Raw genomic sequence first — 27750 nt, 5'->3', positions numbered from 1 at the left:
TGAGAACAGGCCAGAAGACGAGGGACCAAGGTTGCAAATTGGAGTATCTGCCTGGGTTAAACTGCACAATAGAAAGTCCAGAGGCCAATTAGCAAGGATGTCCCTGCAATTTCAATAGTTTTGGGGTCACTGCGTGAATAGCCAGAAGTAGAAGGGCCGATGTGCAAAAACCTGAGATCTGGCCATGGTTGATCCTCGAGCTTCTTCTGCGACTTGATTCCGGAGGCGCCATGATCGGACGATGAGCCAGTGACGATGAAGCTTGTTTTCACGGTGGAGATGGAGAACTCGCGGCTGAGCACGGGCTCGACTCTGAAGCGGCAGCGATGGGCTGAGACCACGATGACGACGATTTGGACTTTTAAGGCTTCGACTCAGTCCCGGTTTGAACCACGAAGAAACTGCGAGGAAGACGAAGGCGGAGCTCGAGTCCACAGCGACTTGATGCCGCAAGAGGGAGAGACCGTTGAGCACTGAGCGTGGTTCATAGCGACCTTCGGAAGCGACGTGACGAGGCCGCTGGGAAGAAGACAAGATGCGGTTTCAAGATGTTGACCGGTTTATTCCGGTTTGACCCGGTTTAATTCAACTGAACCAGGACGAGTTTAGACTTCTTATAAATAGTTTTAGATCCCAAAAACCCTAATGTATCTCATTTTCTCTCAAGACTTTGTTTCATCTTGTAAAAGCTTGAACCTTTTAATCATTTTAAGGAAGTTCTTCATCTTAAATCTTGTTTCTCTTTCTCATAAACATGATTAGCCTTGAATCTCACATAGATTTAAGGTTTCTCATGGAGATTAGAGAGTAGACACACATTGAATTCATGGGCTAGGGTGATTAGGGTGATTAAGTGAAGATCTAGGGTGTTTAGTGTTAGATCTATTGTTTCCTTGCTTGTCTACTATCCTTAATGCTAGATTAAAGTTGGCCTCTTTGATCTAGAGCTCTAGACATTTCCCACCCACAAGGTGTTTGATGAAATGTCTGAACCAAGTAGAGCTTGCTCTAAACTTGCCTTACACAAAGACCATTGTGTTAAGGGAGTTTAGATAGTTAATAGACTCATCCCTAATGATTGCTTAGATCTTTTAGGCTCAAAGACCTTTGGTGTCTAGTTGATTAAAGCAAATGAACATTCTTCTTGACCATAGAGCTTGTTTATCTTAGTGTTCTAGACTTAAGGAAGTGTTTGATTGTTAGCTTGCCACTCTAGCTTGAATCTTAGTCACCCAAAGTCAAGTCCCTAGTCCCATGGATTCTACCTTAGCATTTGGTTGAAAGTGTAGTTCTTGCGCTAGTTTCTTGATAGGCTTTGAGATCACCTTGTTCATACTAGTAGGTTCTTAGCTTGTTACTCATCATCCATCTTCTTGTTTGCTTAGATTAGGAAAGTTTGTGTATTCTTGGTGCTATAGATCACTAGTTCTCTGTGGTTCGACAACCTTTATATACTATCATTTGGCTTGGGAGCATTGAAAACTTCCAATATCAATAGATGATCATAAACAATGAAATAACACAATTACAAAAATAATTGTAAGTATTCCCTTTAACGTTTATTAAAATGTATAAGTGTTTCTCTTATGTTGTGTGGTTTCCGTTCAATCCGCAAAACATTATTTTCGGTTTAAAACCCTAAAGTTTGACTTCATAATCTGCCTAAGACACTTAATGAAGGTTATATACGTGTTATTCAATCCGCAAAACGTTGTTTTCGGTTTAAAACCCCTTATTCCTCGAAATTCCCTCGGAATATTGTGAGGGAATTTCGAGGAAATACCAAAAATCATTTGTTTCGTCGAAATTTCCTCGAAATATTTCGAGGGTATTTCGACGAACAAGGGGTTTTAAATCAAACCCCTCAACCGTGAAGGGACATTTCGAGGAAATTTCGAGGAAACTCTATTGTCCCTCGGTATTCTCTCGAAAAATACCGAATAAATATGTCTTCCTCGCAATTTCCTCGAAATTTTTCGAGGAAATGTGTCTTCCTCGCAATTTCCTCGAAATTTTTCGAGGAAATACCGAGGAAACCACATTTCTTGGTTTCCTCGGTATTTTCTCGATTTTTCGTCAGAAAATTCCGAGGAACTCATTTTTCCTCGGTATGTCCCTCAGAATACCGATGTTTTCTTGTAGTGAGATTTATTATCTGCATAAATCGGATAGAATAATTGGACAATGGGACATGAAGTTAGGTCGGGAAGTGCAAGCACTATAGCAAGACGGCAAAAGCATTTAAGCTTTACCGAACTTCTTAACTTTAAGTCTTTAGCCAACGACACGCTTTGTCCGAATGAAGCATGTGTAGAGGATAAATCCAAGCTCCACTTTCTCTTCTCTATGCATTGGCTAGAATGGGAATAATTGATAATTCATTTGTTTTCAACGGATATACTGTATATAATTTTTTAAAATAAAAATTATGTGAAGTTATTTAAGAAATATCGCAGGTACCAATATAAAATTGTAGTACTACAGTATAACCTTTTTAAATTAATACTCTATAAATTAATATACACTAAAAATTTCTATAAATTAATATAATTTTATAATCTTGTTTTTGGTTCAATTAGTATATCGATAAATTAGTATCTCTATAAATTAATAAAAAATTATAGTTTTGGTGTAATCCCAACATTATTAATTTATAGAGGTTTGACTGTATATAGCGTCTTCGTTTTAGGGGTAAATTAGTATGAAGAACTATTTTCATGTTTTATATTAAGATTATGAATAATAACGGCTTTAGAAAAAACTGAACAAAAAAAATTGTGCATATAGCAAGGAATGTACCAAGTGAATGCATTATCCTTTCTGGCCTGGCCTTACGTCGATCGTCATTCAAGTTCTAAATATTTATTTATTGTTTTAATTGTTAACAACATAAGTGAAAGACACATTGGCTCTCAGAATATTAAAAGAATCAAGTTCTGAAATATGTATGATGATTTTTGATTGGACAAAAGAGTTTTTAGATCGAAATCATATTTGATTCAAACGTCGTAAGATAAGTTACACGATCGATGAATTTATGCATATAACATGTAAGCTGCTTTCAAGTTTCACCTCCAATACCTAAAGTAAATGAATGCAGAAGGTTCATATATTTATTTGTCTTTTAGCCTTTGATGTAAGACTTTCTAAACATGTTATCTCAAAATCAAGTTTTACCTTTCTCATTCATCTTGCCTAAAACTCAACGGATAATTAATTATATTTGCTATGAAACTATCATTATACTTATATTAGATTTTAACTTGGCTTGAATTTTGACTTTAAAAAGAATAGCCACAGTTTTTTTATTATGTTACTAGGCCAACGCGTTTATCATGTGGAAATTGCCGACTTCCCATGTGAACTATAAAGGAAAAATCACATGGAGAGTCGGTCACAAACATAGAAATGGTTTAGAATTTACAAATATAATAGACGTGGAAGTATTGGGTTTTACTATCTTCTCTTTTTGTTCAATTATCTGTTTGTAGCATTCAGAGCCGGTCCTAGAAGTTTTGTGGCTAGAAGCAAATTTAAAAAAAGTGGCCGCAGTCTCTCGAACCCATGACCTGGAACAGGCACAACATCTAGCCAAACCACTATGATACTAAGAGCTTTCTGTCCAAATGTGGCCGTTTATATACATAATAATTTGCGGCTGGAAGCACAAGCTTCACTGGCTTCCATCCAAGACCGGCTCTGGTAGCATTGTTCGTCCTTATGCCTTAGTTGTAATTTCCATACATAGCATAAACGATTTTCCTCCCGTCTAGATGAATTTGACATATTTAACTATATTTATACTGTTGAAGTCGGCTCATCTATGATTTAATTTTGATTATCATCCAGTTATCGATCGTATATATAAGTAATTAATCATTTAATCACTTAAAAGGACAACGTAACTGGTTTGTACTAATTGTTAGTTGTCTCAAGACTTTTGTTTAAAAGATGTTCGGCCCTCATCGATATTATTCCAGTGTTGTTTGTCTAAATAGTAGCAACTACATAACATTACTCAAATGTAGTCTCAATAATGTCGTAAAGTTAGTTCATTATATCTCTATATCCCAAGTTGGTCGTAAAATTCCATGACTACTTAACAACTACATTTTTACATGTAATATCAGTGTCGTAGCAAAATTGGTAGGTTATTTTAAGATATGTTAGCAAAATCTCAGTGTCTTTGTTTTTTTTTTAATTAATGTTACAAAAAAGACTCGAATTACTCACTGCTCGAATTAATTTAGCTAGTTCTATTTGCCCCTAGCTAAACTTAAATATGTGTGTTTAAGTTGCTATGTTCATTACACAGAAAATAAACATGTGCCATAACAATTTTGATTATAGTCATTTGAAACATTGATGTGGTGCATTCTAATCCGATGTTCAAGTTACTGTGTACCTTTTTCTTTCAAAGAACTAACTGAATAATAAATTCTCTCAGAATGTTTTTGTTTTGTAACACACACAAGTTAGTTTTTTTTCTTAATTCGTTTGTATCTTGAGAAAAAATCAGATATATAGAGTTTTACCCTTTCCGATTTAAATACCAAATAACTAGACCTGGTGTAATATGTTCTGTCACTTGGTAAATGTTTTTTTGTAGGAGTTGTATGGGTTGTGGGTGAATTGAAATGTTCCCAAAAAGCGTCATAGATGGGACTAATTGGTGGAATTGCAAGATCTTGCGAGGCGTGCATCTCAAGTTCCATGGCATACTTGCTTTGTGTTTAGTAGTACCATGTGCTAGCTTGTCGGATCGATGGAGAAGTTAGGTTTTTTCACGAGTAGCAAACTGAATTACCGATACCTCATGCATGAAATTTGGCTCCAGTATTAGTGATGATTTGTATTGTGTTTGTTTTTACGTTTAGGGATGGATACGTTCTACTTCTTCACAACACACAAACCCACAACCATAAGACAAGCTTTCTGTTACCTGTAAATGCGATAAAAAAGGGGAAAATTTGAGTTCATGTTTCACGTTTACGATTAAACACATTGTGTTGTTTTAGCAGTATGCTGTCTTTTTTACCTTTACGGCTGTATGTCATAGAAAGCCCATATATATTGGTGAAGAACCCAAAGGGCAAGCCCAAAGATGATTGCCTTTGATTTCAAGTCCAAAAGAAAAACATTGTGGTTTTTTGTTGATTTCAAACGCGTTACCAAGTTGAATGATTTAATGTTCTTATAATAATACAACTAGATCATGATCCGCGCGACCGCGCGGGTTTTATTTTTGTTTTAACACATAACATATATTCTATAGTAGTCAATATAATTTAGAGTTTGTCCATTGCACATAATATAGTTTTATATAATTTTGAGTTTTTCCAAAACATATTATTTAAGAACAATGTTAAAACTGTTTTTTGTATTAATAGTTTTTTCATTGGTGTATTAGAGATATAATTGTATGGTGAAAACATTAATATAATTAATATTAACCAATACATTTGGATTAAAATATCAGTGTTTTATACATGTACTGTGAAGCACTAATCTAATAGTAACCAATACGATCTGGATTAACATAATAGTGTATTATAGATATAGACGTAAGGTGGAGACACTAATCTAATATTCCACCATCTGCCCTTCTCCTTTTCGGACCTAGTTTTTTCCAATACGATTTAGACGAACAAAACTGAAGTCTTCATTATAATTTTAACAAAAAAGTTATTAGTTATTATAAGATAAACAAAAAGACAATTTAATGGAAAAATAAAAAAATATCAAGAAAGATTAACCGTGCGGATACATAAATGTTTTATATTTGGTAAAATAATTTAAAAGAAACTGTATTAATCCAAAAACAATTATAGATGCAATTTTTTTTAATTAAAAGAATAGTATTTTGAATGTGTATGCAAAAAATTCAATAAATAAAAAATGACAATGTGTTTTTTTTTAGAAAGTTAAGTGCAAGAAAACTATACAATCTTTTGTTTTATATTTATTGACAATCTAACTATTATGTCCAAGAAAGAAAAATTTCATTATAAATGTCCATGTCCATACATAATTAATAAGCCCATTAGTAACAACAATTATCCAGGAAAGAAAGAAAAACAAATAGCTACATCTTATTTTCCTTTTCTTTGATTTATTTTTAGGCTAGTAGATTCATAATTGATTTTTTTTAAAGTTAAAATTGATGTTTCTGTTATTGAAATCCCATAAATACGTCAAGTTACCTATTAAGTTAGATATACATAAATACAAAATCCCATGACACCGATATTTTTGATATAGTAGATTAATCTTGGAGAAAGGGGTTTTCCATATTTACGATATTTCAAATCTATAAATTTGATTGCGAATATTTGATTGCCACCGAGATTTTAGGTATAGTAAACTCATAGTCGGTTTTTTTTAAAGTTTGAATTGATGTTTCTGTTATGGAAATAAGAATATATTTTTAACTTGGTGAAGGGGTTTTCCCATAATTGATTACTTTTAAGAATAAATTGATGTTTATATTTAGTGTACAGTATATTCATTATTTGAGCATCAAAAAAATATATTATGATATCTTTAGTATTGAGTTTCAAAAAAGTACCGATGTGGTTGAAACATGCTGTTAAAGTATTTGGTTAATTCAATCCATTGGTTTGGGAGATAATTGGATCAAGATAGTCAAAATTGTGCAATGACATGTTTCGGACTCGTTTATATTTTTAATAACGTGTGTAACATTTATTTTTATTTCTATTTATTTATATATTTATTTTTAAGAATTCAGACTCGTGTAATATTTATATTGGAGACATTTGTTGTATTCATTCAACTATAATAAAAGAGAGGGATTTTTATATTTGTACTATTATATAATATATATACGGTGGAGTTAAATGAAAATCAAATGATTTAGATATTTATAGTCAAGTGATTTATGTTCATATGAAAGTTCGATGGAGTATATGTTAAATGAAAGAATAGATAAAAAGAGGTGATGTGAAATAATAATTACGGTGGAGTTAAATGATAGGATAATTACGGTGGAGTTAAATGATAGGTGTGTAATATTAAACTCTTTAAGGAAATATTTAAATGAAAGGTTAGGCTAAGAACAATAATGTGATGTCCAACTTTAAAATCCACCTAGAAGAAGTTAGAATGTTTCTGTTTTAATAAGATAGATAGTATGTATCATGTATGAAGGTGAACCACTTGGCAGAGAGATGGAACCTAAACTCCAAACAAGTCTACAATAAAAGTTTCGTTTTGTCTTGCGATATTATTATTTTGTTTAATTGGGTTGGCGGCCAGTCACCATATCCTCATCTCGACCACACTTCCCAATGCCAAGTCGCTCACTTAGAAATTTCATACTGACGATTCATATATACAAATAATCATTTTTTACCAATGACGATGGGCCAAAAGCAAGTCGTGCAAGCAAAGAGGCTAAGCTGGGTCCCACCGTCACAGTTTCGTCCAGAGAAAACGGATGGTCCAGATCCAATGTTATCCTTTACTCTAACTTAACATCCAACCGTTCCTCAATAAGGAAGTCAAAAGACGGGGTATAACTGTAATCTAAGCAAGAAGATCCGATAAGAGAAGTATTTGTTCTGTGCCTCAGAAAAAAAAATTATATTTTCTCGGGAAATAAAATTTTAAAAAATTACATAATAGGATGATTTTCTCGAGAAACTGAAAAAAGAAAAAGAAAAAAAACTAAAAGCGGCTATGGGAAGAGCGTTCGTGTATGTGATTCTGGGAGGAGGTGTAGCAGCTGGCTACGCAGCTCTGGAATTCACGAGGAGAGGTGTCTCGGAAGGCGAACTCTGCATCATCTCCGAAGAGCCCGTAACCACCACTTACGACCCCCTTCCGAAATTTGATTTTGACTTTGTTTGATAGCTGAGAGTAGATAGATGATAGTGTTCAGTCACGTTGCTTTATCCTTTTTATTGATTCCATCCGATGATGCATAGCTCTCACCTCAAATTGTTGCTTTCACTCTGATTTTTGAGCGACTCTGTAAGGTTTTAGATTTTGGTAGTTTGATGATTATTAGGGTTTTGGTCTCAAGATTTTTGAAATTTCTGTGCATTGAGTCTTAGTTGCAACTCATTCTCACAGCTGAAATGAATCTGAGATAGGGCGTGGAGATTTGTATCATATTTGAGGTATTTGGTGAAGTTAACAGTAGTTGAAGAGCTTGCTTAGTATCTAGTGTTGCCCTGTCTCATAGCACAAGCGCATCCATGCATTTTTCTTTTATCCATCTTTGGATATTGTTTATCGATTAGTTCAAACAGTCACTTAGGGAGGTTCATCTTTTTCAATTGTTAAGCATTAGTTTTGGATTAGTATTTTGATTAAGAGGAAAAAGGGAGATCCTTTGTTTGTCTTCGCTTTGTGAATAATTAGTTTCGGTGTTTGCTTTTTTTTTTTCTCTAGGTTGCACCATATGAGAGGCCTGCTTTAAGCAAAGGTTTTCTACTGCCGGAATGTAAGTGAAACCTGTGTTTGCTTTGCGTTTTTTTTTCTGCTTTTGGAGTTAGGAGGACATAAAGAATTTGAGTTATAGTTCCCGCATTAATCCACGATCTTACCTGCAGCTCCTGCACGGCTTCCGTCTTTCCACACTTGTGTTGGGGAAAATGATGAGAAGCTCACCCCAAAGTGGTACAAGGAACATGGTAACTAATAGTTGCACCTTTGGTTTTGAGAGGAAAAAAGACTACTTTACTTGCCTACTTGGGCTATGACTTATGAGAGTAAGTTCTGAAAATTTCGTGAAATACTTGTTTCAGGAATTGAGTTAGTCCTTGGAACTCGTGTCAAGTCCGTTGATGTGAGGAGGAAGACTCTTTTATCCAGCACTGGGGAGACTATAAGTTACAAATTCTTGATCATTGCAACAGGTGCCAGGGTATGAACTGCACTATGATATATATGATTTCGTTTTTCCAAAGTAAGAGTGTATGCGGGTGAGAAAATGCCATTAACGTATATATGATAATTCTTGAATTGCTGTTAGATGCTGTGAACACTGGTTTGTCATCTGCTCAATCCTGAACATTTTCGTTCCCTCACTCTTGTCACATGTGTCTTGTTCAAGCAGGCGTTGAAGCTCGAGGAATTTGGAGTGGAAGGCTCAGATGCTGAAAACGTTTGTTACTTGAGAGATCTGAGTGACGCAAATAGGCTTGCCACTGCGATCCAATCAAGCGCCAATGGGAATGCTGTTGTTATCGGTGGTGGCTATATCGGCATGGAGTGTGCTGCATCTTTAGTGATCAACAAAATCAATGTGACCATGGTTTTTCCAGAGGCTCACTGCAGTAAGTACTCTTGATTTCTATTCAACTTGTAAAGGAGAAAGCTTGTGTATGTGTGGCTTGCTTGACCTTTTTCAGTTTCTTATGTCAGTGGCGCGTCTCTTTACGCCCAAGATTGCAAGTTTGTATGAAGATTACTACAGGGCTAAAGGAGTGGAGTTCATCAAAGGAACGGTTTTGACATCATTTGAGTTTGACTCAAATAAAAAGGTTATATAATTTTCTTAAAAGGTGTTTGGTACTTTGCATCTATATGTATAGAATTAAAAGTTGAAAATTAAACAATGGAACAGAGGAGCCGATCCAACTATGAAAATAATCTTGAGCATCGTTCGTTGTGTTTGTTTATTGATATGAGCTTGGGATTTTGATTTACAGGTCACGGCGGTTAATCTCAAAGACGGGAACCATTTACCAGCAGATGTGGTGGTGGTTGGAATCGGAATACGACCAAACACAAGCTTGTTTGAAGGACAGCTAACAATAGAGAAAGGAGGGATAAAAGTGAACAGCAAAATGCAGTCAAGTGACAGCTCCGTGTATGCAATAGGAGATGTAGCTACATTCCCAGTGAAACTATTTGGCGAAATGAGAAGGCTTGAGCATGTGGACTCGGCTAGGAAATCCGCACGGCACGCAGTTTCAGCGATCATGGAGCCAGAAAAGACTGGAGAATTTGACTACCTGCCGTTTTTCTACTCAAGGGTCTTTGCCTTCTCGTGGCAGTTCTACGGAGACCCTGTCGGTGAAGTTGTGCACTTTGGGGAGTTTGAAGAGGGTAAAACCTTTGGAGCGTATTGGATTAAAAAGGGTCACCTTGTTGGGTCTTTTCTTGAAGGAGGGTCTCAAGAAGAATATGAAACTATCTCGAAGGCGACTCGGTTGAAACCGGCAGTGACTGATGTGGAAGAGCTGGGAAGAGTAGGACTCGAGTATGCTGAGACCGTAGTGAGTCAACACGTTGTTCCAGAAGTCAAGGATGTTCCGAGCTCTGAGCTGGTGAGGCAGGCTTCAAGAGTGGTGATGATGGAGAAGCCTTTGTATGTATGGCATGCGGCGACTGGAGTCATTGTTGCTGCATCTGTGGCTGCGTTTGCGTTTTGGTACGGTAGGAGACGCCGTAGGTGGTGAAAACCTCTCTTTGCAGGTTTTGGATTCATTTGCTGTGTTGTTTGTAGCATTGGTGGGAATATATAGAAGTGGGGGGAGGGGGGAAAGAAATCGAAACTACTCAATGTGATTACATTGGTATACGATCATTATATGCTTCTTTTGAATTAAAAGAATGTTTCCACTACAAACTTGTTGACACTAAGAAAATGTTCCACAATCAACTTTGATTCAAAATGTTAGTACCGAATCGGAGAAAACTTGAATTTATATCCGATCTACAAAAATACATCAATATATTTTGAATATGATTGTTCGTTCAAAAAAATAATTATGAATATTATCTAGACATGATCTAAACTATCTAACACTAAACATGATCTAGACTAAAGTGTATTAATCAAATATCTTTTTTTTTTGGTCAAAGTATAATCAAATATCTAAAAACTCAAAATAACCGGATATTTAAGTACATGACTCAAATACTTGCTTTCATTTTTGCTTTGATATGTAAAAGTATTTGAACTCATAGTATTGTTGATTGAATCTATAATGAGTTCGGATCCAAAATAATTTTACAGTTTTACAAGAATGGGGTCTAGCTAGTAAACTGAACACGAAAACCCGATATGCACCAGGCATGTACTCAGGGTGAGGGTATTTTCGTGAAATAACTAGTGATACAACTTCATCAACGTGTATAGGCGCATGATAGCAGCCGTACGCACTTTTAATTCTCCAAATTACCCCTTATCCTTCGTTATTCTATCCTCTTCTTCTTCTCGTGCTAACACATACAGAGTAGAGTCACTCACAACACAAGCCGAAGAGCGAAAAAATGGCAGCAACAACTCTTTCCATCGCAACCACAATCCGCTCCTCCTCCTCTCACCTCACTCCCGCTTCTCCCCATGTCTTCCCTTCCCGACCCAACCCAACCGCATTTCCCTTTCGCCTCGGTTCATCCTCCTCCACACTGACCCACCGCGCAACCCACCTCCGTCCCGTCGCCGCCGTGGAAGCCCCGGAGAAAATCGAGAAGATCGGATCCGAAATCTCGTCTCTCACTCTCGAAGAAGCCCGCGTCCTCGTCGACTACCTCCAGGACAAGTTCGGCGTCTCGCCTCTCTCCTTGGCTCCCGCTGCGGCGGCTGTCGCTGCTCCGGGAGACGGCGGCGGTGCTGCGGCTGCGGTGGAGGAGCAGACCGAGTTCGACGTGGTGATCAACGAAGTCCCGAGCAATGCGCGTATCGCGGTGATCAAAGCGGTGAGGGCGTTGACTAGCTTGGCGTTGAAGGAAGCGAAGGAGCTCATCGAAGGGTTGCCGAAGAAGTTCAAGGAAGGTGTGACCAAGGATGAGGCTGAAGAGGCCAAGAAGCAGCTTGAAGAAGCTGGCGCTAAGGTCTCCATTGCTTAAAGTGGGTTTTTCTTTCTTTCTTTCTTGAAGGTTGTGTCTGATTTGTTCCTTGTTGTGTTGTTTTAGCATATAGTTTGTGTCTGAGATTACTATTATTGGTTAAGCTCCGAGAAAATATTATAATGTGAATCAATTTGCGTCATTAGCTTGCATATCCATTTACTTAGTGATAAAATACGGCTCAGGAGACCGCGATAATTATGCTCTAACATAAATGTACAAGAAGAGACTGTGGTTATAAGATAAAAACAAATTTGATTCTAGCAATATTGCCATAATACACGCATAAGCGCCTTTTGTTTATACCCAGTAGATATACTATACTAATAACTTGTAGTTGTTGATCAAAAATACCACAACGAAAGACGCTTATGAATAAGTGAGTAATCCTAAGAAGCAAAAACTATAAAAGAGAAAGTCTACGAAACTTGTCACTACACCGGTAGCAAATACAACCTAAACAACGCATATACAGTCAATATACGTTTTCTCAATGTTTATTTATTAATGTTGGGAAAGTATTGTGATTGTCTCAAAAAACTGGAACGTACCATATAATATGCTCAAGTAGCTAAAATTAGGAATGCACATCCCTAAAGTCTGAAGAATGCTCAGTTACAAGTAACAACGTTCTAGAAGACTGATGCTAAACACACAAACAACAATGTACATGAGGTTACCAAATGATTACATTCCTTTAAGATAATTAGTTATAGAAGACGGATGCTTCTCTTCAAGTGAAGGTATGTAATGTTTCACTACAAACACTATACCAAATGATTACATTCCTTTACATTTTATGAAATTATTTAGTTATGTAAGAAGCAAATGAAAACAACAAGGGCGTTTGGTCTAGGAGAATTTTCAAAAATACCACTTTGAAGGTACCATTATTCATCTTTACCACCACTAAATACACATTTTCAAAAACACCTTATTTATTAAAACGGTAAAGACTCTTATCTTTATTTATATATGCTTTTCAGAATTTTAATCCCAAATTCTAAATCCTAAACATCTAATTCTAAACCCTAAACCCCAAAATCTTCAACTCTAAACCCTAAACCCTAAACTATATATCCTAAATTCAATATCCTAAACCCCAAACCGTAAAATCTAAACTATAAACCCTAAAATCTAAACTATAAACCTTAAATCCTCAACTCTAAATTCTAAATTATATATTTTAAACCCTAAAACATCAAATCTAAACCTTAAATCCTAAACCTTCAAATCTAAACTCTTCATTAATTAAAAATAATGGTAAAAGTGGTTAGTGTAAACATGAAAAGTGGTACTATAAAAATAGTATTTTTGGCAATTTCTCTTTGGTCTAGTGGTATGATTCTTGTTTTGGGTGCGAGAGGTCCAGAGTTCGATTATCGGAACGCCCCTTTTTTATCAATTCATCTGTGTTCATAGGCGCATGATATTGTTTTATTACCCAAACTACCCCTTATCCCTCTGTTTTCTATTCTCATCTTTTTTCTTTTATCTCATTCAGTTTCAAACCAACACACTGATAGAGAGAGAGAGAGACACAAAGTCACACACAGAAGAGTGAAAATGGCAGCGACGACTTTGTCAATCGCGAGCTCGATCCGCTCCTCTTCTTCCCCCACTCTCGCTTCCCTTCTCACTCCCCCGCATTCACATTCCCATCTCGCTTCGGTTCATCTCCCTCCACACTACTAACCCACCTCCGTCCCATCGCCGCCGTGGAAGCTCGGGAGAAGATCGAGAATATCGGATCCGAAATCTCATCCCTCACTCTGGAAGAAGCCCGCGTCCTCGTCGATTACCTCCAGGACAAGTTCGGCGTCTCGCCGCTCTCCTTAGCTCCCGCTGCAGCGGCTGTGGCTGCTCCGGGAGACGGCGGCGGTGCGGCGGCAGCGGTGGAGGAGCAGACGGAGTTCGACGTGGTGATCAACGAGGTACCCAGCAATGCGCGTATCGCGGTGATCAAAGCGGTGAGGGCGTTGACTAGCTTGGCGCTGAAGGAAGCGAAGGAGCTTATAGAAGGGTTGCCGAAGAAGTTTAAGGAAGGTGTGACCAAGGACGAAGCTGAAGAGGCTAAGAAGCAGCTTGAAGAAGCTAATGCTAAGGTTTCCATTGCCTAAGCTTTTAACAGTGGCGAGTTTATAAAAAAAAAAATGTGTTATTTTTTCGGAATTTCATGGATCTTTTTTCGTGTGGTTAGTATAGTTTGCGTTTGGAATTGTCGAAATCTTAATCAATTTGCTTTCCCCCACTACTGACTTTGCGCTGGAAGTTTTGTTTCGTTAGCACATAACGTGTTCGTTGAAATGGTTGATTGAGAAGAGATATATTACAAAAACATATTGGTTGCATTTATATAAACTCGTACGCTTGTCTAAATCTAGTCGCAAACGAACCGGGAAACGAAAGAGCGGTAGGCACATGCTTGACGGTTAATTAGTAAGGACTAGAGATGCATATAAATACGTAACGGTTGCGTTTGTACAAGTCTGATATAGGTTGATAAACGTATATTCTTGTCTGAATCTATTCGCAAAGTTCGGTCGGGGGAAAAGAAAGAGAGGTAGACACATAGCTTGACGTCAGAAAACAAGAGTCTAAATTTTTTTTGTTAATGACATGATGTCGACAAAAATAAATAAAGAACGTACGACGTGGTAACACGAAACGAAGTTCGTAATAAATAGTTTAACGAATCAAACGGCATCAATCACAAAATATACGCTTTTCTTTTCCTTTTTCTTTTTTTTTTGGTCACCACCAACCCTTTTTATTTTTCCTTCTTTAAGTCTGAGGGAATAAAAAACAAAAACTTTGCGCCGCAGGAAACGAAGAAGAAGCTGTTCTCTTGAGAGATTGTTCTCTTCTCCTTTCTTCAGGTAATATTTGATGTTCTTATTCTTCTTCCCAATGTGTAAAACTTTGCTTGCTCTCTCGTGAAAGGAAACACCCTTTTGTTTGTTTGTTGGTTTCTTCTGATCGTTGTCGTTCTTTTCTCTGAATGTATAATTTTGCTTTTTGATGTAGTTTAGGTTGTTGTGTTTACTAACGAGAAGAATCTTCAGGTTCGATGGGAAATTTCCTAACGACCGGTTCTAGGGTTTCTGAAAACAGAGAAGAAACTGATTCGAACGGTTCTTCTTCTTCTTCCGAGGAAAAATCCAAGGCAAGCGATGTTAACATGGAGAGTGTTAACGACTCTGGACCAGTTCAAGATCATGCGATGAGTGAAGAAGCTTCTTCGTCGCTGAATACAAAGCAAGATCATTATTCCAGAGACGAGTTCTACGTTGGAGATTTTGTGTGGGTACAAGGAGCCAACCGTCACCAATGGTGGCCTGGGAAGCTTTACGATTCTTCAGACGCTTCTGACTTGGCTTTCAAGCAAATGCGGAAGGATACAACATTGCTTGTGGCGTTTTGTTGGAAAGAGACGTTTGCTTGGTGCACTCCATCGCAGCTTAAACCGTTTGTAGAGAATTTCAGAGAGTTTTCCAAGACTAGCGAGTCTACTAGCTTTCGCAGTGCTGTGAGAGAAGCCGTGAGAGAGATCGGTCAACATGTGGAGAACCTGCTGGTTTGTGACGAGGCTCTGGTTACTCCTCCTGTAGCTGTGAACTGTGGAGTAAAGAAAGGAGTTCTTGTACCTGACGTTAGAAGAGAGATTGTAAAGTCATTGGTTCTTGAAAAAACTGGGATAGTTCTTGAAGATGTTAGAAGCCTTGCCAAGGAAGCTAGCTTTAGTGATTCGTTAGAGGTTGAGGTTTTGAAGAGGAAAATATCTGCGTTTTATCGGTCTAAAGGAAGGTTTGATCTAGCTAAATACGACGATGATAATCCATATATCATAGGGCTTGAAGACAAAGAGGATGCGTTGAAGTTCAACAACTCTTCTTGCAAGAGATCATTAAGAAAGTGCTCTGTGTTTGCTAGTAAAAAGAGGAAACATGGCGATGAAGAGATTGAGAGGAAAGAGGAGTCTGGTATTAGTATAGTTGTTGACTTATCAACTCCAATGACTTCACTCTGCAAAAGGGTAAAGGTTGATGATGTTTCTTCAAGCGTTGAGAGGAACAATGGGAGTGGAGAGACTATAGTGCAAAGAGGTAAGAGAGAGAGGAAGAAGAGCAAGTATCTTTCACCAGAGTACGTGACAGATTTTAGTTGGAGAAGGAGAAAGAGCAAAACAGAATCTGAATCAGCAGAGAAGAAGAGTTATGCTGAAAAGGCCATTAGTTCTACTACAACAGAGGAAATACTTGAACTGATCCGTGCAGCGGCTCTCAGCACGCAGTATTCAAAAGAGTGTAAAAGCTCTTATGACATGATAAGAGGGTTTGTGTCCATTTACCGAAGCTTTACATATGATTATGGAGCTCACAAAAGAAACGTTTCAGATGAATATAATAAGCAGCTTGAAATGAAGATGGACAAGAGTGAAGTTGAGAAGCAATTCTCAGGTGTTGACTTATATATCAAGTCTGGTTTCGGTTCAACTCTGCCTTCGAAAGATGACTTGATTAGAACATACACAGAGTTCGGTGATTTGGACAGAGAGAGAAGCTGTACGTTGGACAATGACTCATGCGCACGCGTTAGCTTCTTGAATGTGTCTGAAGGAGAGGAAGCCTTTTACAAGTCAGTAGAGAAATGCCCGTTCGATACTACTTCCGCCACCGTTACATTCGAGCTCAAGTATCCTCCTTCTTCTGGAAACGGAAAGGGGGTGATGGAAATGGAGTGGTTGAAAAATAAGCTCGAAGAGATGAGAGCGTTGCTGGATGAGTCTGAGGGAGGAGAGGTTACGGAAGAGTTGAAGATGAGACTTGAAGAGGAATCAAGAAACTTGCTGGACAAGGTAAAGAAGATGACTGTTGGTTCCTCCTCATGAGGGTATTCTTAACTTGTAACTTGTAGGATGTTGTGTTTGTTTATTAGTTGAAGACATTAGCTTTCTTTTAGCCTAACACTTCGAGGTTGGATACTTTTTTTGTAACACACTACAAAATTCATTCGGATATTTTTTTATATTTTAAACTGGGTAGGATCAGATATTTTGGTTTGGGTTTAGTTCTGATTTTGGATTACAGATTTTATGTCACAACTACTTTTTCATTTTAGGAGCATTGAGCTTAATCTATGCTGTAAGAAAATGTATGTAACCAACATTTGTTATATAGGTTACTTTTTGGCCCAATGGGCCTTCAATCTGAATCTTGCGATAAATCTACAAATGTAAAATCCGGCATCCAACGTTAACCTGGTGAAGGAGGCGGCGGTTAGCCGAGCAATTTTGATGGGCATATAATAATAAGCCCATTAAGTATCTATAAATACGGTTCACGAGTCTTAATAACTTTCACATCATCAACTGAAATCAGAACCCTAATTTATATGGGTCTTTTCTCCGCCGCTTGTTTGTTCTCTTTTTTTTTTTTCTTGTTCATGAGTTTTCTTAATGGTTTTATTGGATTGTTGATTTTGAAGGTAATGATTTGATGGCAATGATGATTACTGCTTAATTTCTGACACCTCTTGTATGAGAAGAGCTTGATAAACTCTTCCTTGAGCACATTATGCAAATACTCTGAGCCTCTCTTTTTATATTTTTCTCTATAAATCTATTTGATGTTTTGGTATTTCGTCCTTTTTTGTAGAATTGTTTTCCGAGTAATCTTCACTTCTAGTCGTTTTTAGTATATATTTTCTTTTTTCGAAATGAATCTGGGAAATTGGGGTTAAGAGGATGCGATGATTGTAAAAGTAATTCCTCGTACTGAATAGCCACTCGGCTTTGTAGACTCACATTACACCCATAGAATATGAGCATCAGCACCCCCTTTTCTTCCAAATCAATTTCTTTCACTAGAATATATGATTTGATTAGAATGTCTTTGCTGGTTTCATGATATGATTTATTTCTTCTGATAAAATTATGTTTTTACCTTTGATTAAAAAGCAGGATTTCTTTTATGCTATAATCGTGGACTGTTTTGTACTAATTCACTCGTTTATTGTCTTGGTGAGGATGATGATTTGTTGTTTATTTCATTTGAAAGAGATAACGTGTCTGAATCAAACAAACGGATTTATTATTGAACTTGTAACTTAACAGTTAATTGAGAAACATTTCGTCGCGAGGATCCTAATTTTGACAGGTCAAAAAAAGCCAAACATAGTTTGATATTTAAGTATTTGAATATAAATTTCAAGGATCTGACACGTAAATATTAAAAGTTAATAGTTTAACCTAATTTTAGTCTAGGCAGTTAAATATATTCACTTAACAAACAACTTATAATGCGATTGGTCAAGATTCAAAGTGTTTTGAACGCCGAAAAAATGCAAGTACTTAACAGTTAATTGAGAAATATTTCGTCGCGAGGACCCTAATTATGACAGGTAAAAAAAATGCCAAATATAGTTTGATATTTAAGTATTTGAATATAAATTTCAAGGATCTAACACGTAAATATTAAAAGTTATTAGTTTAACCTAATTTTAGTCTAGGCAGTTAAATATATTCACTTAAGAAACAACTTATAATGCGATTGGTCAAGATTCAAAGTGTTTTGAACGCCGAAAAAATGCAAGTGGGTCAAAACTCAAGAATTACACAATCAACCAACTTCCACCTAGTCGAGTCGAGAGGAAAAAGCATCGCGAATCCTTTGAATGAACAGTTACCGATAAGAGAATACTTGGAATAGTATTATTTAACTAATTCACAGCCACATACACTAACTAGGAGAAGCAACGTGCGAAGGACCAAGTGGATCTAACGGGCTTGAGAAAACCTTCTTGTCACAGATTCGAAAGCCCATGTGAATTAGACTTCCCAAAAGTATTATATCCAAAGCTACTTCTGATGTTTGTTTCGTTTGTTCAAAATCTACAAATAATTGTATTATTAGACGAGGCTGGTAGGTGTTGAAAGCTTTCTTGAACACTGATTAGACCACCTGCAACGGTGTATTTACACCATTCTTAGCGCTTAAACCTATGATTAAAGGATTAAAAAAATATTAAATGGGGCGAGATTGGTAAGGATTGGTCCGCCACTAAGGATTTTAAGGAGTAAATCCTTAAGTGCGTGGCGCGCTCTGGTTGGTGAGAGTTCACATGTGGTTTGCTATGTTAAAAAAATTCGATGTCATTTGTTTCGTTGGAGAAAAAAAAAACTGCTCTCGACTCGAAGGCGAAACCAAGGCGACTCAAAGACGATTTCGCGATTGTGAAAACCCGAGGTAAATCGAAGCTTTTTCTTGTTTTAGATTAGGTTGCATGTTTGTTTCCTCTCAAATAAGGGTTCGTTTTCTGGTTTTCAATCGTTTTTGTTGATTTTTCGTTTGAAGTTTAGGGTTTCAAAACGATTTGGATTTTCAATCGATTTGGGGATTATTTCGTTTGTGATTAGGGTTTCAACAAGGTTTTGGTTTCATTCAATTTCTAGATCTTTTAGTTTATGGTTAGGGCTTCAAATCGATTTTGATATCACTCGATTTGGGGATCGGTTTTTTTTTTTTTACGGTTTCAAAACGAGATTGGTTTGTATCGAGGCTTATATGATCTTTGTGTTTGTTCTTATGTGTTTACTGTTTTGAAACGATGCTTCTTGTGCTCTGCCTCTTGACTTGTTAAGTAATATTTTTTCTTCTTCTCTTTCAGGTTAACATGGGACAGGATTACAGTTACAGTCAGCCTTCTTCATCAGAGTACGACATCACCTCTCTTCTTGAAGAAGAAGCTGCACTCTACGCTGATGAAGCAGCTGCACTCTACGCTGATGAAGCTGAGAGTAGCTACATGATCGGAGAGCCGGCTGAGTACCCACCTCGAGCTGAGCCTGTTACACAACTCAGCAGAAACAACTCAACAAACCTTATGGCTATGGAGGAGATGAGTGATGACTTGCAGACACAACTCAGCTTAATTTATGTATAATTATTGTATTTTTATGTTTAATTATTGTATTTTATTTTATTTCTTGGAATAAATTTTTTTAATTTCACTTTTTTAATAAAATTATTTTTTTATTCCTAAGGACTCCGAATTCGGAAACACTATTGGACACCCTTTTTAAGACTAAGATCCTTAACTATTCAAAAAAAAAAAAAAAAAAAAATACTAAACTAATCCTAAGGATTCCACAATGGGTTACACCATTGTGGATGGTCTTAGTAACTAGACTGGTAGGTGTTGAAACCGTGTTACTTGATAAAAATCCAATACAAAATCCCATAACAATTGTAACTTTTTTCTTCACTTTATTACTCCAACAGCAACTTAGCGTGAGCTATTTGCATTTTATCCTAACACTTTTTTTTTTAAAAAAGAATCTTAACACTACTTTTGCTTTTGTAGTTTTCCCTTTCTTTCTTCAGAAAGATGATGATCTCATGGACCAGACCGAATTAATGACAAGTACTGATTGTGTAATGAATCAGCAAAATTTCCAAAAGTGGAAATAGCTATAAATTAAAAAAAAACGGTGCAATGCTAATCTAGTCTACACCTAACAACAACACCGTTACTTCTTTTTTTTTCAAAAATATTAAATCAGCAGGAAATACCTAGAGTTATTGTCACGTGTCTCAAGTCACGCTGGACTCGTTCGAAGACCGACAAATGTCATCAAGTCTTCACGGATTCGTACTGGAAAAATAACACAGAAACCTAAAAAAAGAAATTTTTAAAACTAAAAAAAAAAAAAAGATAAAGACAGAAAAAATGTTAGAAGAAAAAGCGAAAATAAAATAAGAGAAAATGGAGGAAAATGCTCCTCGTCGTTTCCTTAGCAAAGAGGCAAAGTTGAGAACTGTGTTCCAGAGCAAGTAAGCTAGCAAGCTCACACACTTCTTTCTCTTTAGTATCTTTGCTTTGCTTTATTTTTTAAAATTTTATTTTTCTCTCTGTGTCTCTCTGCAAGGAGTTAGATCTTGGCAACACTCGGGACCAAGTAAGGGATCTTTCAGACATGTTTTTCTAATTATTATTATATATATGTTTTTTTTTTTGTTTTCTATTGAAATTGATAGCTACTGTTCTCTGCACCTTCTAAGATCTTCCTTATCTGAATTCTCCTCAGCTACTACATTAGGCCATGGATTCATGATCTGGCTGCTTGATTCCACAAGAAAAAAATGGTTCTTTTGTGGGTTTGAGAAACAGAGCACTCTGTTTTTTTTTAAAGAAAAAGATCTGAACTTTATATCTTTTTGGTAAGATGGCTGGAGAGAGAAACAGAAACAAAGGGATGCGTCTGAGCAAACTCTACTCATTCAAATGCCTAAAGCCATTCTCCAAAGAAGACCATCATTCGCAGATCGGCTCTCGAGGGTACTCGAGAGTTGTCTTCTGCAACGATCCCGACAACCCCGAGGCTCTCAACCTCAACTACAGAGGGAACTACGTCTCCACCACCAAGTACACAGCCGCTAACTTCGTACCGAAGTCTCTCTTCGAGCAGTTCAGAAGAGTCGCCAACATATACTTCCTCGTCGTCGCTTTCGTCTCCTTTTCCCCTTTAGCTCCTTACACCGCTCCCAGCGTCCTCGCGCCGCTCTTGTTCGTGATCGGCGCCACGATGGTTAAAGAAGGTGTTGAAGATTTGAGGAGGAGGAGACAGGACGTCGAAGCTAACAACAGGAGAGTCTTAGTCTTTGGTAAGAACGAAGGAACATTCGGTGAGACAAAGTGGAAGAATCTCAGAGTTGGTGATGTTGTCAAAGTTCACAAAGACGAGTACTTCCCAGCTGATCTTCTCCTTCTCTCGTCCAGCTACGAAGACGGAGTCTGCTACGTTGAGACCATGAACCTAGACGGAGAGACCAACTTGAAGCTAAAGCACGCGTTGGAGATCACATCGGAATCAGATTACGACCAAGAAGAGTTCAGAGGAGGAGTGATCAAATGTGAGGATCCAAACGAGCATCTCTACTCCTTCGTGGGAACGCTTCACTACAAAGGACAACAGTACCCTCTCTCTCCTCAGCAGATTCTTCTGAGAGACTCAAAGCTCAGAAACACCGACTACATCTACGGAGTCGTCGTCTTCACTGGCCACGACACCAAAGTGATGCAGAACGCTACCGATCCTCCTTCCAAGAGGAGCAAGATCGAGAGGAAGATGGACAAGATCGTCTACGTACTCTTCAGTATCTTGATCGTGATAGCCTTCACCGGTTCCGTCTTCTTCGGGATCATAACGAGAAGAGATGTAACCGATGATGGGAAGAAGCTGAGGAGATGGTACGTTAGACCGGACGTGACCAGCGTCTTCTACGATCCACATCGAGCGGTTCTCGCTTCCTTCTTTCATTTCTTGACCGCGTTGATGCTGTACGGTTACTTGATACCGATCTCGCTATACGTTTCGATAGAGGTTGTGAAGGTGTTGCAGAGCGTATTCATCAACCAAGACCAAGAGATGTACCACGAGGAGACAGACAGGCCTGCACGCGCGAGAACGTCTAACCTCAACGAAGAGCTAGGCCAAGTCGACACGATCCTCTCGGATAAGACAGGTACTCTGACTTGCAACTCGATGGAGTTTGTGAAGTGTTCTATAGGTGGAACTGCTTACGGCCGTGGTATGACTGAAGTAGAAGTGGCATTGAGAAAGCAGAAGGGTGTGATGACCCCTCAAGAAGAGATAAAAGAGAGTTCGACGAAGTCTGTTAAGGGGTTTAACTTCTGGGACGAGAGGATAGTCAACGGGCGGTGGATTGACCAACCGAATGCTGAACTCATTCAGAAGTTCTTTAGGGTGTTGGCTATTTGTCATACTGCTATCCCTGATGTGGATGGTGAGACTGGTGAGATCAGTTATGAAGCTGAGTCTCCTGATGAAGCGGCTTTTGTGATAGCTTCTAGGGAGCTTGGGTTTGAGTTCTTTGCTAGGTCTCAGAGTAATATCTCCTTGCATGAGATTGATCACGTGACCGGTGAGAAAGTAGACAGAGTGTATGAGCTACTTCATGTCCTGGAGTTCAGCAGCTCTCGCAAAAGAATGTCTGTTATTGTGAGAAATCCAGAGAACCGGCTATTGTTACTCTCCAAAGGAGCAGACAGGTTATTGATTTTTTTGCCTTTTACTGCATGTGAATCAATGAAAAGATCTTTACTCTTGTCATGTATTTTTCAGTGTAATGTTTGAGAGACTTGCTAAACACGGACGCCAGTTTGAGAGAGAGACGAAGGAACACATCAAGAGGTATGCAGAGGCAGGTTTAAGAACCCTGGTGATTACATACAGAGAAGTAGATGAGGAGGAGTACAGAATCTGGGAAGAGGAGTTTCTGAATGCCAAAACTTTGGTTACTGAAGATAGAGATGCTTTGATAGATGCAGCTGCTGATAAGATTGAGAAGGATTTGATTCTTCTTGGTTCTACTGCAGTGGAAGATAAACTCCAGAAGGGTGTAAGTATTAACCAAAAAGACTATAGGTTTATTTTGACTTTTCTCAGTTCCTGACTTACTTGTGTTGTTCTTGTTTAAAAAGGTCCCAGATTGTATTGAAAAGTTGTCTCAGGCTGGGGTCAAGATATGGGTTTTAACCGGCGATAAGACAGAAACTGCAATAAATATAGGGTATCTATCTTCAGACTTCTTCTCTTGATTCTCTCTTGTTCTGTAATAAGTTCAAATGTAATTAGTTGTGATGTTGTTGACAGATATGCTTGTAGTCTCTTAAGAGAAGGCATGAAAAAGATTCTGATAACTCTAGATTCACCTGACATTGAAACTCTGGAGAAACAAGGAGACAAAGATGCTGTTGCAAAGGTATATACATGACTGATGATGACTTTCTATGTTTATGGGACAAATGATGACAGTCGTTTCTATGTCTGTTAATAGGCTTCTTTCCAGAGTATTAAGAAACAGTTAAGAGAAGGAATGTCACAAACTGCAGCAGCAGCAGCAACAAATGACCCAGCTAATGAAAATGTGCAAATGTTTGGTTTAGTGATTGATGGAAAGTCCTTAACTTTTGCATTGGACAAGAAGCTGGAGAAAGAGTTCTTGGAACTTACGAGTCGGTGTAGTTCTGTTATATGTTGCCGGTCTTCACCAAAACAAAAGGCTCTGGTAAGAATCATGTCACACAGTTATGCATTATGTTTTCAAGTAATCTGATCGAGAGTGGTAGAGTATATGTGTTAGGTTACAAGATTGGTGAAAAGCGGGACAGGTAGAACAACATTAGCCATTGGAGATGGCGCAAATGATGTTGGAATGCTTCAAGAAGCTGATATTGGAGTTGGTATAAGTGGTGCTGAAGGAATGCAGGTAAAAAACATATTTTGCTTAGCTCTTTCTTGTGTCTACTATGAAATGTTCGTTTGGAAATTTAAAGTTTTTGTGTTACAGGCGGTGATGGCTAGTGATTTTGCCATAGCTCAGTTTCGGTTTCTGGAACGTTTGTTGCTTGTTCACGGCCATTGGTGTTATAGAAGAATAGCAATGATGGTAACACAGTTTTAATAAAACTGAACTTCTTTCTTCTTTGTAAATCTGATTGTATCTTTGTGTGAACTTCAGATATGTTACTTCTTCTACAAGAACCTCGCGTTTGGATTCACGCTGTTTTGGTACGAAGCTTATGCTTCTTTCTCTGGTAAACCAGCTTATAACGACTGGTACATGTCTTGCTACAACGTCTTCTTCACTTCACTTCCTGTCATCGCCCTTGGAGTCTTTGATCAAGATGTCTCTGCTCGCCTTTGTCTCAAGGTAAACACATGTCTCTCTCCCCTTTTAAAACAAATGTTCTTGATTTCTGTTTAGGCATGCCTAATTCATGCTTTGTTTTCTCTGCAGTATCCGTTACTGTACCAAGAAGGAGTACAGAACATATTATTCAGCTGGGAACGAATCCTTGGTTGGATGTCAAACGGAATCATAAGCTCAATGATCGTCTTCTTCCTTACAATCCACACACTCGACTCTCAAGCTTTCCGTAAAGACGGTCAAGTAGCAGATTACTCTGTTCTTGGAGTCACGATGTATTCTTCAGTGGTCTGGACGGTAAACTGCCAGATGGCGATCTCTATAAACTACTTCACTTGGATCCAACACTGCTTCATCTGGGGGAGCATAGGGTTTTGGTACCTGTTTCTTGTCGTCTACGGTTCTCTTCCTCCTACATTCTCAACGACAGCGTTTCAGGTCTTTGTTGAGACATCTGCACCGAGTCCCATCTGTTGGCTCACTCTTGTCCTCGTCACGTTCTCTGCTCTCTTGCCGTATTTCACTTACAGGGCGTTTCAGATCAAGTTCAGACCCATGTATCATGATATTATTGTTGAACAGAGGAGAACAGAACGGCCTGAGAGTGGGACCAGGACGACGAGTATAGTTTCTGGTGAGCTTCCTGTGCAAGTTGAGTTTACTTTGCATCACCTTAAGGCAAACTTGTCGAGAAGAGATTCTTGGAATTGATTCGTATTCTACGTAAAGAGTGAATGCCAATATTGTATATATACTAGATGAGTGTGTTTAGCTTTATATTTAGCTGTTTTAACAAGTTTTATGGATCATCTTGGATTTAAATTTCATTTTTAAGTAGAATTTGTATGTTGTAGACTTGTAGTTATACTTTTTCCAAATGAACAATAATAGTTCACATAATTTGAATTTTTCTATGAGCTTGGAAACATTATTATGTTTTTCATAAGAGAAACACTAATACGTTATTATGTTTTTTTTTTCGTTATTATGTTTTCATTAAAAGAAACATTGCTGTTGTGTCATAATTATGTTTTTCATTGTTTGATTTCGTATTGTATGGTAGTATATACTACTTACTGATATTTGCCCCCGTCAACATAGTCTTATCTTCCCTTTTCTTAATGCATGATAAGTTAAATAGCATTTAATATTTTCTAATTACGCTTATTAGTTATAATATATGTTCGATTAAAATTTAATGCACATAATGAGACGAGTTGGTCCAACGGTGGAAGAAAAATAAAATGAAAAAAGATCTTTGATTTGATTCTGAAAGCGATTCAAGTCAAGTTAGCTTCGCTCATAAGAATTAGTCAAGAATAGTGACAACGACATCTAGAAGTATTATACGTGTATATGTACGTATACGTGCCCATGTGAATCGTATTTCTTAATAGCAGAGTCGAATCTATTGCTTTCAATAATATTTTTGCGTGACTAAACTGAAATAAAAAGAAACTGTTTCGAACTTTCGTTTTCGAGAAGCTAAGATTACAAGAAAAGAAATAACCACTTTCATGATACCACTTTTCAACTATACACTAATCACTTATACCACCAAATTTTTAATGATCAAAGTACCATTGTACCCTTAGATAATTAAATCTAAATTGCTTTTCTTCTTCCCTACGACTGGTTTCTCAGGCCGGAGGTTTCAGCTCTGATCCTGTCGGTGACTGTAAGATCGGTGATTGTGAGATCGGTGATTGTAAAATGGTGCCTCTCATTTCAGGTAACGATGACGACTGAGAGTATGAACCCGTTGATGTTGTTAGGTCAATTCACGATAACCCGGAGCCAAATCGGGACCCTGCGTGTGGCGCCTGCGGAAGGCCGGAGTCGATGGAGCTCGTAGTAGTCTGCAACGGTTGTGAGCGAGGGTTTCATCTCTGCTGTGTTAACGATGGAGTGGAGGCTGCTCCTTCCGCCGACTGGATGTGCGGAGACTGTGTTACCGGCGTCGGGAAGAGTAAATTGTGGCCGTTAAAATAACATGCTAATTGTTATTTAGACTCCATTGATGATCTTAATTGTTTTCTTTATGCTGTATAAACTTGATTTAGATTACGTCGAGTCGATCGCTGTTACTTAGAACAAGCTTTGGATTCTCAGTTGTAACCATTTGCATCTGGTTTTATTTGTAGGACATATATAATTCGTTAACGATGGATTTGACCTCGAGCTCTCTCATCTCTAGCTTAGACCTCTTATTGAGCTTCGACCGAACCCATCTCTTCCTATTCTCGTCGTTATTCTCCTCCGATTTGGGTTTCAATCATCGTTGAGTTATTTCTGCTAAAGAACAAAAAAAAATGGCGACTTTAACTGAGCCATCATCATCTTTAAGCTTCACGTCTTCTCATTTCTCTACTGTCTTTGTTGGTTCTTCTAATCATTTCTCACTGAGCTCAGCTTCTAACTTCGAAGTTGTTAGTCTAAGCAAACGATCAGCTCCAATCTTGAGCAGCTTCTTAGTAACTCTGATTGTGATTACACAGATGCAGAGATCATTGTGGATGGTGTTCCCGTTGGTGTCCACAGATGCAAGATTGAGAAACCAAAGTACCATTTGAAAGAGGTGTTGCCTTATGGAGCGGTTGGGTATGAAGCTTTTGTTTATTTCCTTAGTTATATCTACACTGGGAGGTTAACTCTGTTTGTGTTGATTCTGTCTGTGCTCATGATTCTTTCCGACTTGCTATTTATTTTGTCGTTGAGTTGATGTATGCTTCATCTATTCTCCAAGTGCATGAGCTTGTTTCATCTTTTCAGGTGTGTAAATGAAGCTTTCTCTTTGTCTTCTTGATTCAGAGATTGTTTAATTTTAACAATTTATGTTGTGTGTTTGCAGCGGAGGCTTTGTCACTTTGTGGAGAAGTAAAAACGTGTTGATATATAAACCCTTATAAACGATTAAGTTAACCCTTAATTGATTTATAAACCCTTATAAACGATTAAGTTAACCCTTAATTGATTTATAAATAGTTTTATGTCTCTATGAACTATTATAAATGGTATGTGTGTTATACGAATTATGAACTTTTATAAAAAAAAACTCTAAACCAATTTTTAAAAACTAGTTTTATAGTTTGTAAAAAAGTATTATTTGTTCTTAACCAATTTGTAAACACTTATAAATAATTATAAACTTTTATTAATGGGTACACTTTTATAAGAGCTTATAACT

The 27750-nt window shown here is 37.6% G+C and overlaps 4 protein-coding genes, 2 non-coding genes and 1 pseudogene across 8 annotated transcripts; all 7 read left to right on the top strand.

Moving 5' to 3' along the window:
- The first annotated feature begins 7589 nt into the window (after positions 1 to 7589).
- Positions 7590 to 10709, top strand: LOC108855688 (monodehydroascorbate reductase 4, peroxisomal). Its single transcript, XM_018629564.2, has 7 exons — positions 7590 to 7821; positions 8419 to 8470; positions 8580 to 8660; positions 8775 to 8893; positions 9086 to 9305; positions 9394 to 9512; positions 9681 to 10709. The coding sequence occupies exons 1-7, from the start codon at positions 7702 to 7704 to the stop codon at positions 10431 to 10433; spliced, it is 1464 nt and encodes a 487-aa protein (XP_018485066.1). The 5' UTR covers positions 7590 to 7701; the 3' UTR covers positions 10434 to 10709.
- A 481-nt stretch (positions 10710 to 11190) lies between these two features.
- On the top strand, positions 11191 to 11971 carry LOC108849676 (50S ribosomal protein L12-3, chloroplastic). The gene has a single exon (XM_018623267.2). The coding sequence runs from the start codon at positions 11251 to 11253 to the stop codon at positions 11827 to 11829; it is 579 nt and encodes a 192-aa protein (XP_018478769.1). The 5' UTR covers positions 11191 to 11250; the 3' UTR covers positions 11830 to 11971.
- Positions 11972 to 13322: 1351 nt separating this feature from the next.
- On the top strand, positions 13323 to 14083 carry LOC108851934 (50S ribosomal protein L12-1, chloroplastic-like; annotated as a pseudogene).
- Positions 14084 to 14220: 137 nt separating this feature from the next.
- On the top strand, positions 14221 to 16938 carry LOC108852528 (PWWP domain-containing protein 6). 3 transcript variants are annotated; one of them, XM_057007572.1, is made up of 2 exons: positions 14221 to 14708; positions 14895 to 16938. In XM_057007572.1, exon 2 carries the CDS (start codon positions 14900 to 14902, stop codon positions 16718 to 16720), a length of 1821 nt encoding a protein of 606 aa, XP_056863552.1. In that variant the 5' UTR covers positions 14221 to 14708; positions 14895 to 14899; the 3' UTR covers positions 16721 to 16938. The 3 variants fall into 3 exon arrangements, with proteins under 3 accessions (XP_056863552.1, XP_056863554.1, XP_056863553.1); XM_057007574.1 differs by having other exon boundaries at positions 14862 to 16938; XM_057007573.1 differs by having other exon boundaries at positions 14857 to 16938.
- Positions 16939 to 17329: 391 nt separating this feature from the next.
- On the top strand, positions 17330 to 17423 carry LOC130512197 (small nucleolar RNA snoR1). Its single transcript, XR_008945754.1, has one exon. It is a non-coding gene; the product is annotated as a small nucleolar RNA snoR1 (small nucleolar RNA).
- A 148-nt stretch (positions 17424 to 17571) lies between these two features.
- On the top strand, positions 17572 to 17660 carry LOC130512225 (small nucleolar RNA snoR8a). Its single transcript, XR_008945782.1, has one exon. It is a non-coding gene; the product is annotated as a small nucleolar RNA snoR8a (small nucleolar RNA).
- Positions 17661 to 20529: 2869 nt separating this feature from the next.
- Positions 20530 to 25478, top strand: LOC108855141 (probable phospholipid-transporting ATPase 8). Its single transcript, XM_018628871.2, has 11 exons — positions 20530 to 20663; positions 20759 to 20788; positions 20918 to 22902; positions 22976 to 23252; positions 23335 to 23423; positions 23507 to 23615; positions 23691 to 23921; positions 23997 to 24122; positions 24204 to 24302; positions 24375 to 24566; positions 24654 to 25478. Exons 3-11 carry the CDS (start codon positions 21056 to 21058, stop codon positions 25272 to 25274), a joined length of 3591 nt encoding a protein of 1196 aa, XP_018484373.2. The 5' UTR covers positions 20530 to 20663; positions 20759 to 20788; positions 20918 to 21055; the 3' UTR covers positions 25275 to 25478.
- Positions 25479 to 27750: the final 2272 nt, after the last annotated feature.

Source organism: Raphanus sativus, chromosome 4, assembly GCF_000801105.2.
Source record: "Raphanus sativus cultivar WK10039 chromosome 4, ASM80110v3, whole genome shotgun sequence".
Taxonomy (NCBI): Eukaryota; Viridiplantae; Streptophyta; class Magnoliopsida; order Brassicales; family Brassicaceae; genus Raphanus; species Raphanus sativus.
The sequence above is the reverse complement of the archived record's forward strand: the minus strand, read 5'-3'. Positions and strand labels throughout refer to the sequence as shown.

Coding starts and splice junctions, on each gene's coding strand:
- LOC108855688 (XM_018629564.2), top strand. CDS start 7,702: ATGGGAAGAGCGTTCGTGTATGTGATTCTGGGAGGAGGTGTAGCAGCT. Junction 8,894..9,085: donor TCATTGCAACAGGTGCCAGG/GTATGAACTGCA, acceptor TTGTTCAAGCAG/GCGTTGAAGCTCGAGGAATT. Junction 9,306..9,393: donor TTTTCCAGAGGCTCACTGCA/GTAAGTACTCTT, acceptor TTCTTATGTCAG/TGGCGCGTCTCTTTACGCCC.
- LOC108849676 (XM_018623267.2), top strand. CDS start 11,251: ATGGCAGCAACAACTCTTTCCATCGCAACCACAATCCGCTCCTCCTCC.
- LOC108852528 (XM_057007572.1), top strand. CDS start 14,900: ATGGGAAATTTCCTAACGACCGGTTCTAGGGTTTCTGAAAACAGAGAA.
- LOC108855141 (XM_018628871.2), top strand. CDS start 21,056: ATGGCTGGAGAGAGAAACAGAAACAAAGGGATGCGTCTGAGCAAACTC. Junction 24,123..24,203: donor GTGGTGCTGAAGGAATGCAG/GTAAAAAACATA, acceptor TTTGTGTTACAG/GCGGTGATGGCTAGTGATTT. Junction 24,567..24,653: donor CTGCTCGCCTTTGTCTCAAG/GTAAACACATGT, acceptor TTTTCTCTGCAG/TATCCGTTACTGTACCAAGA.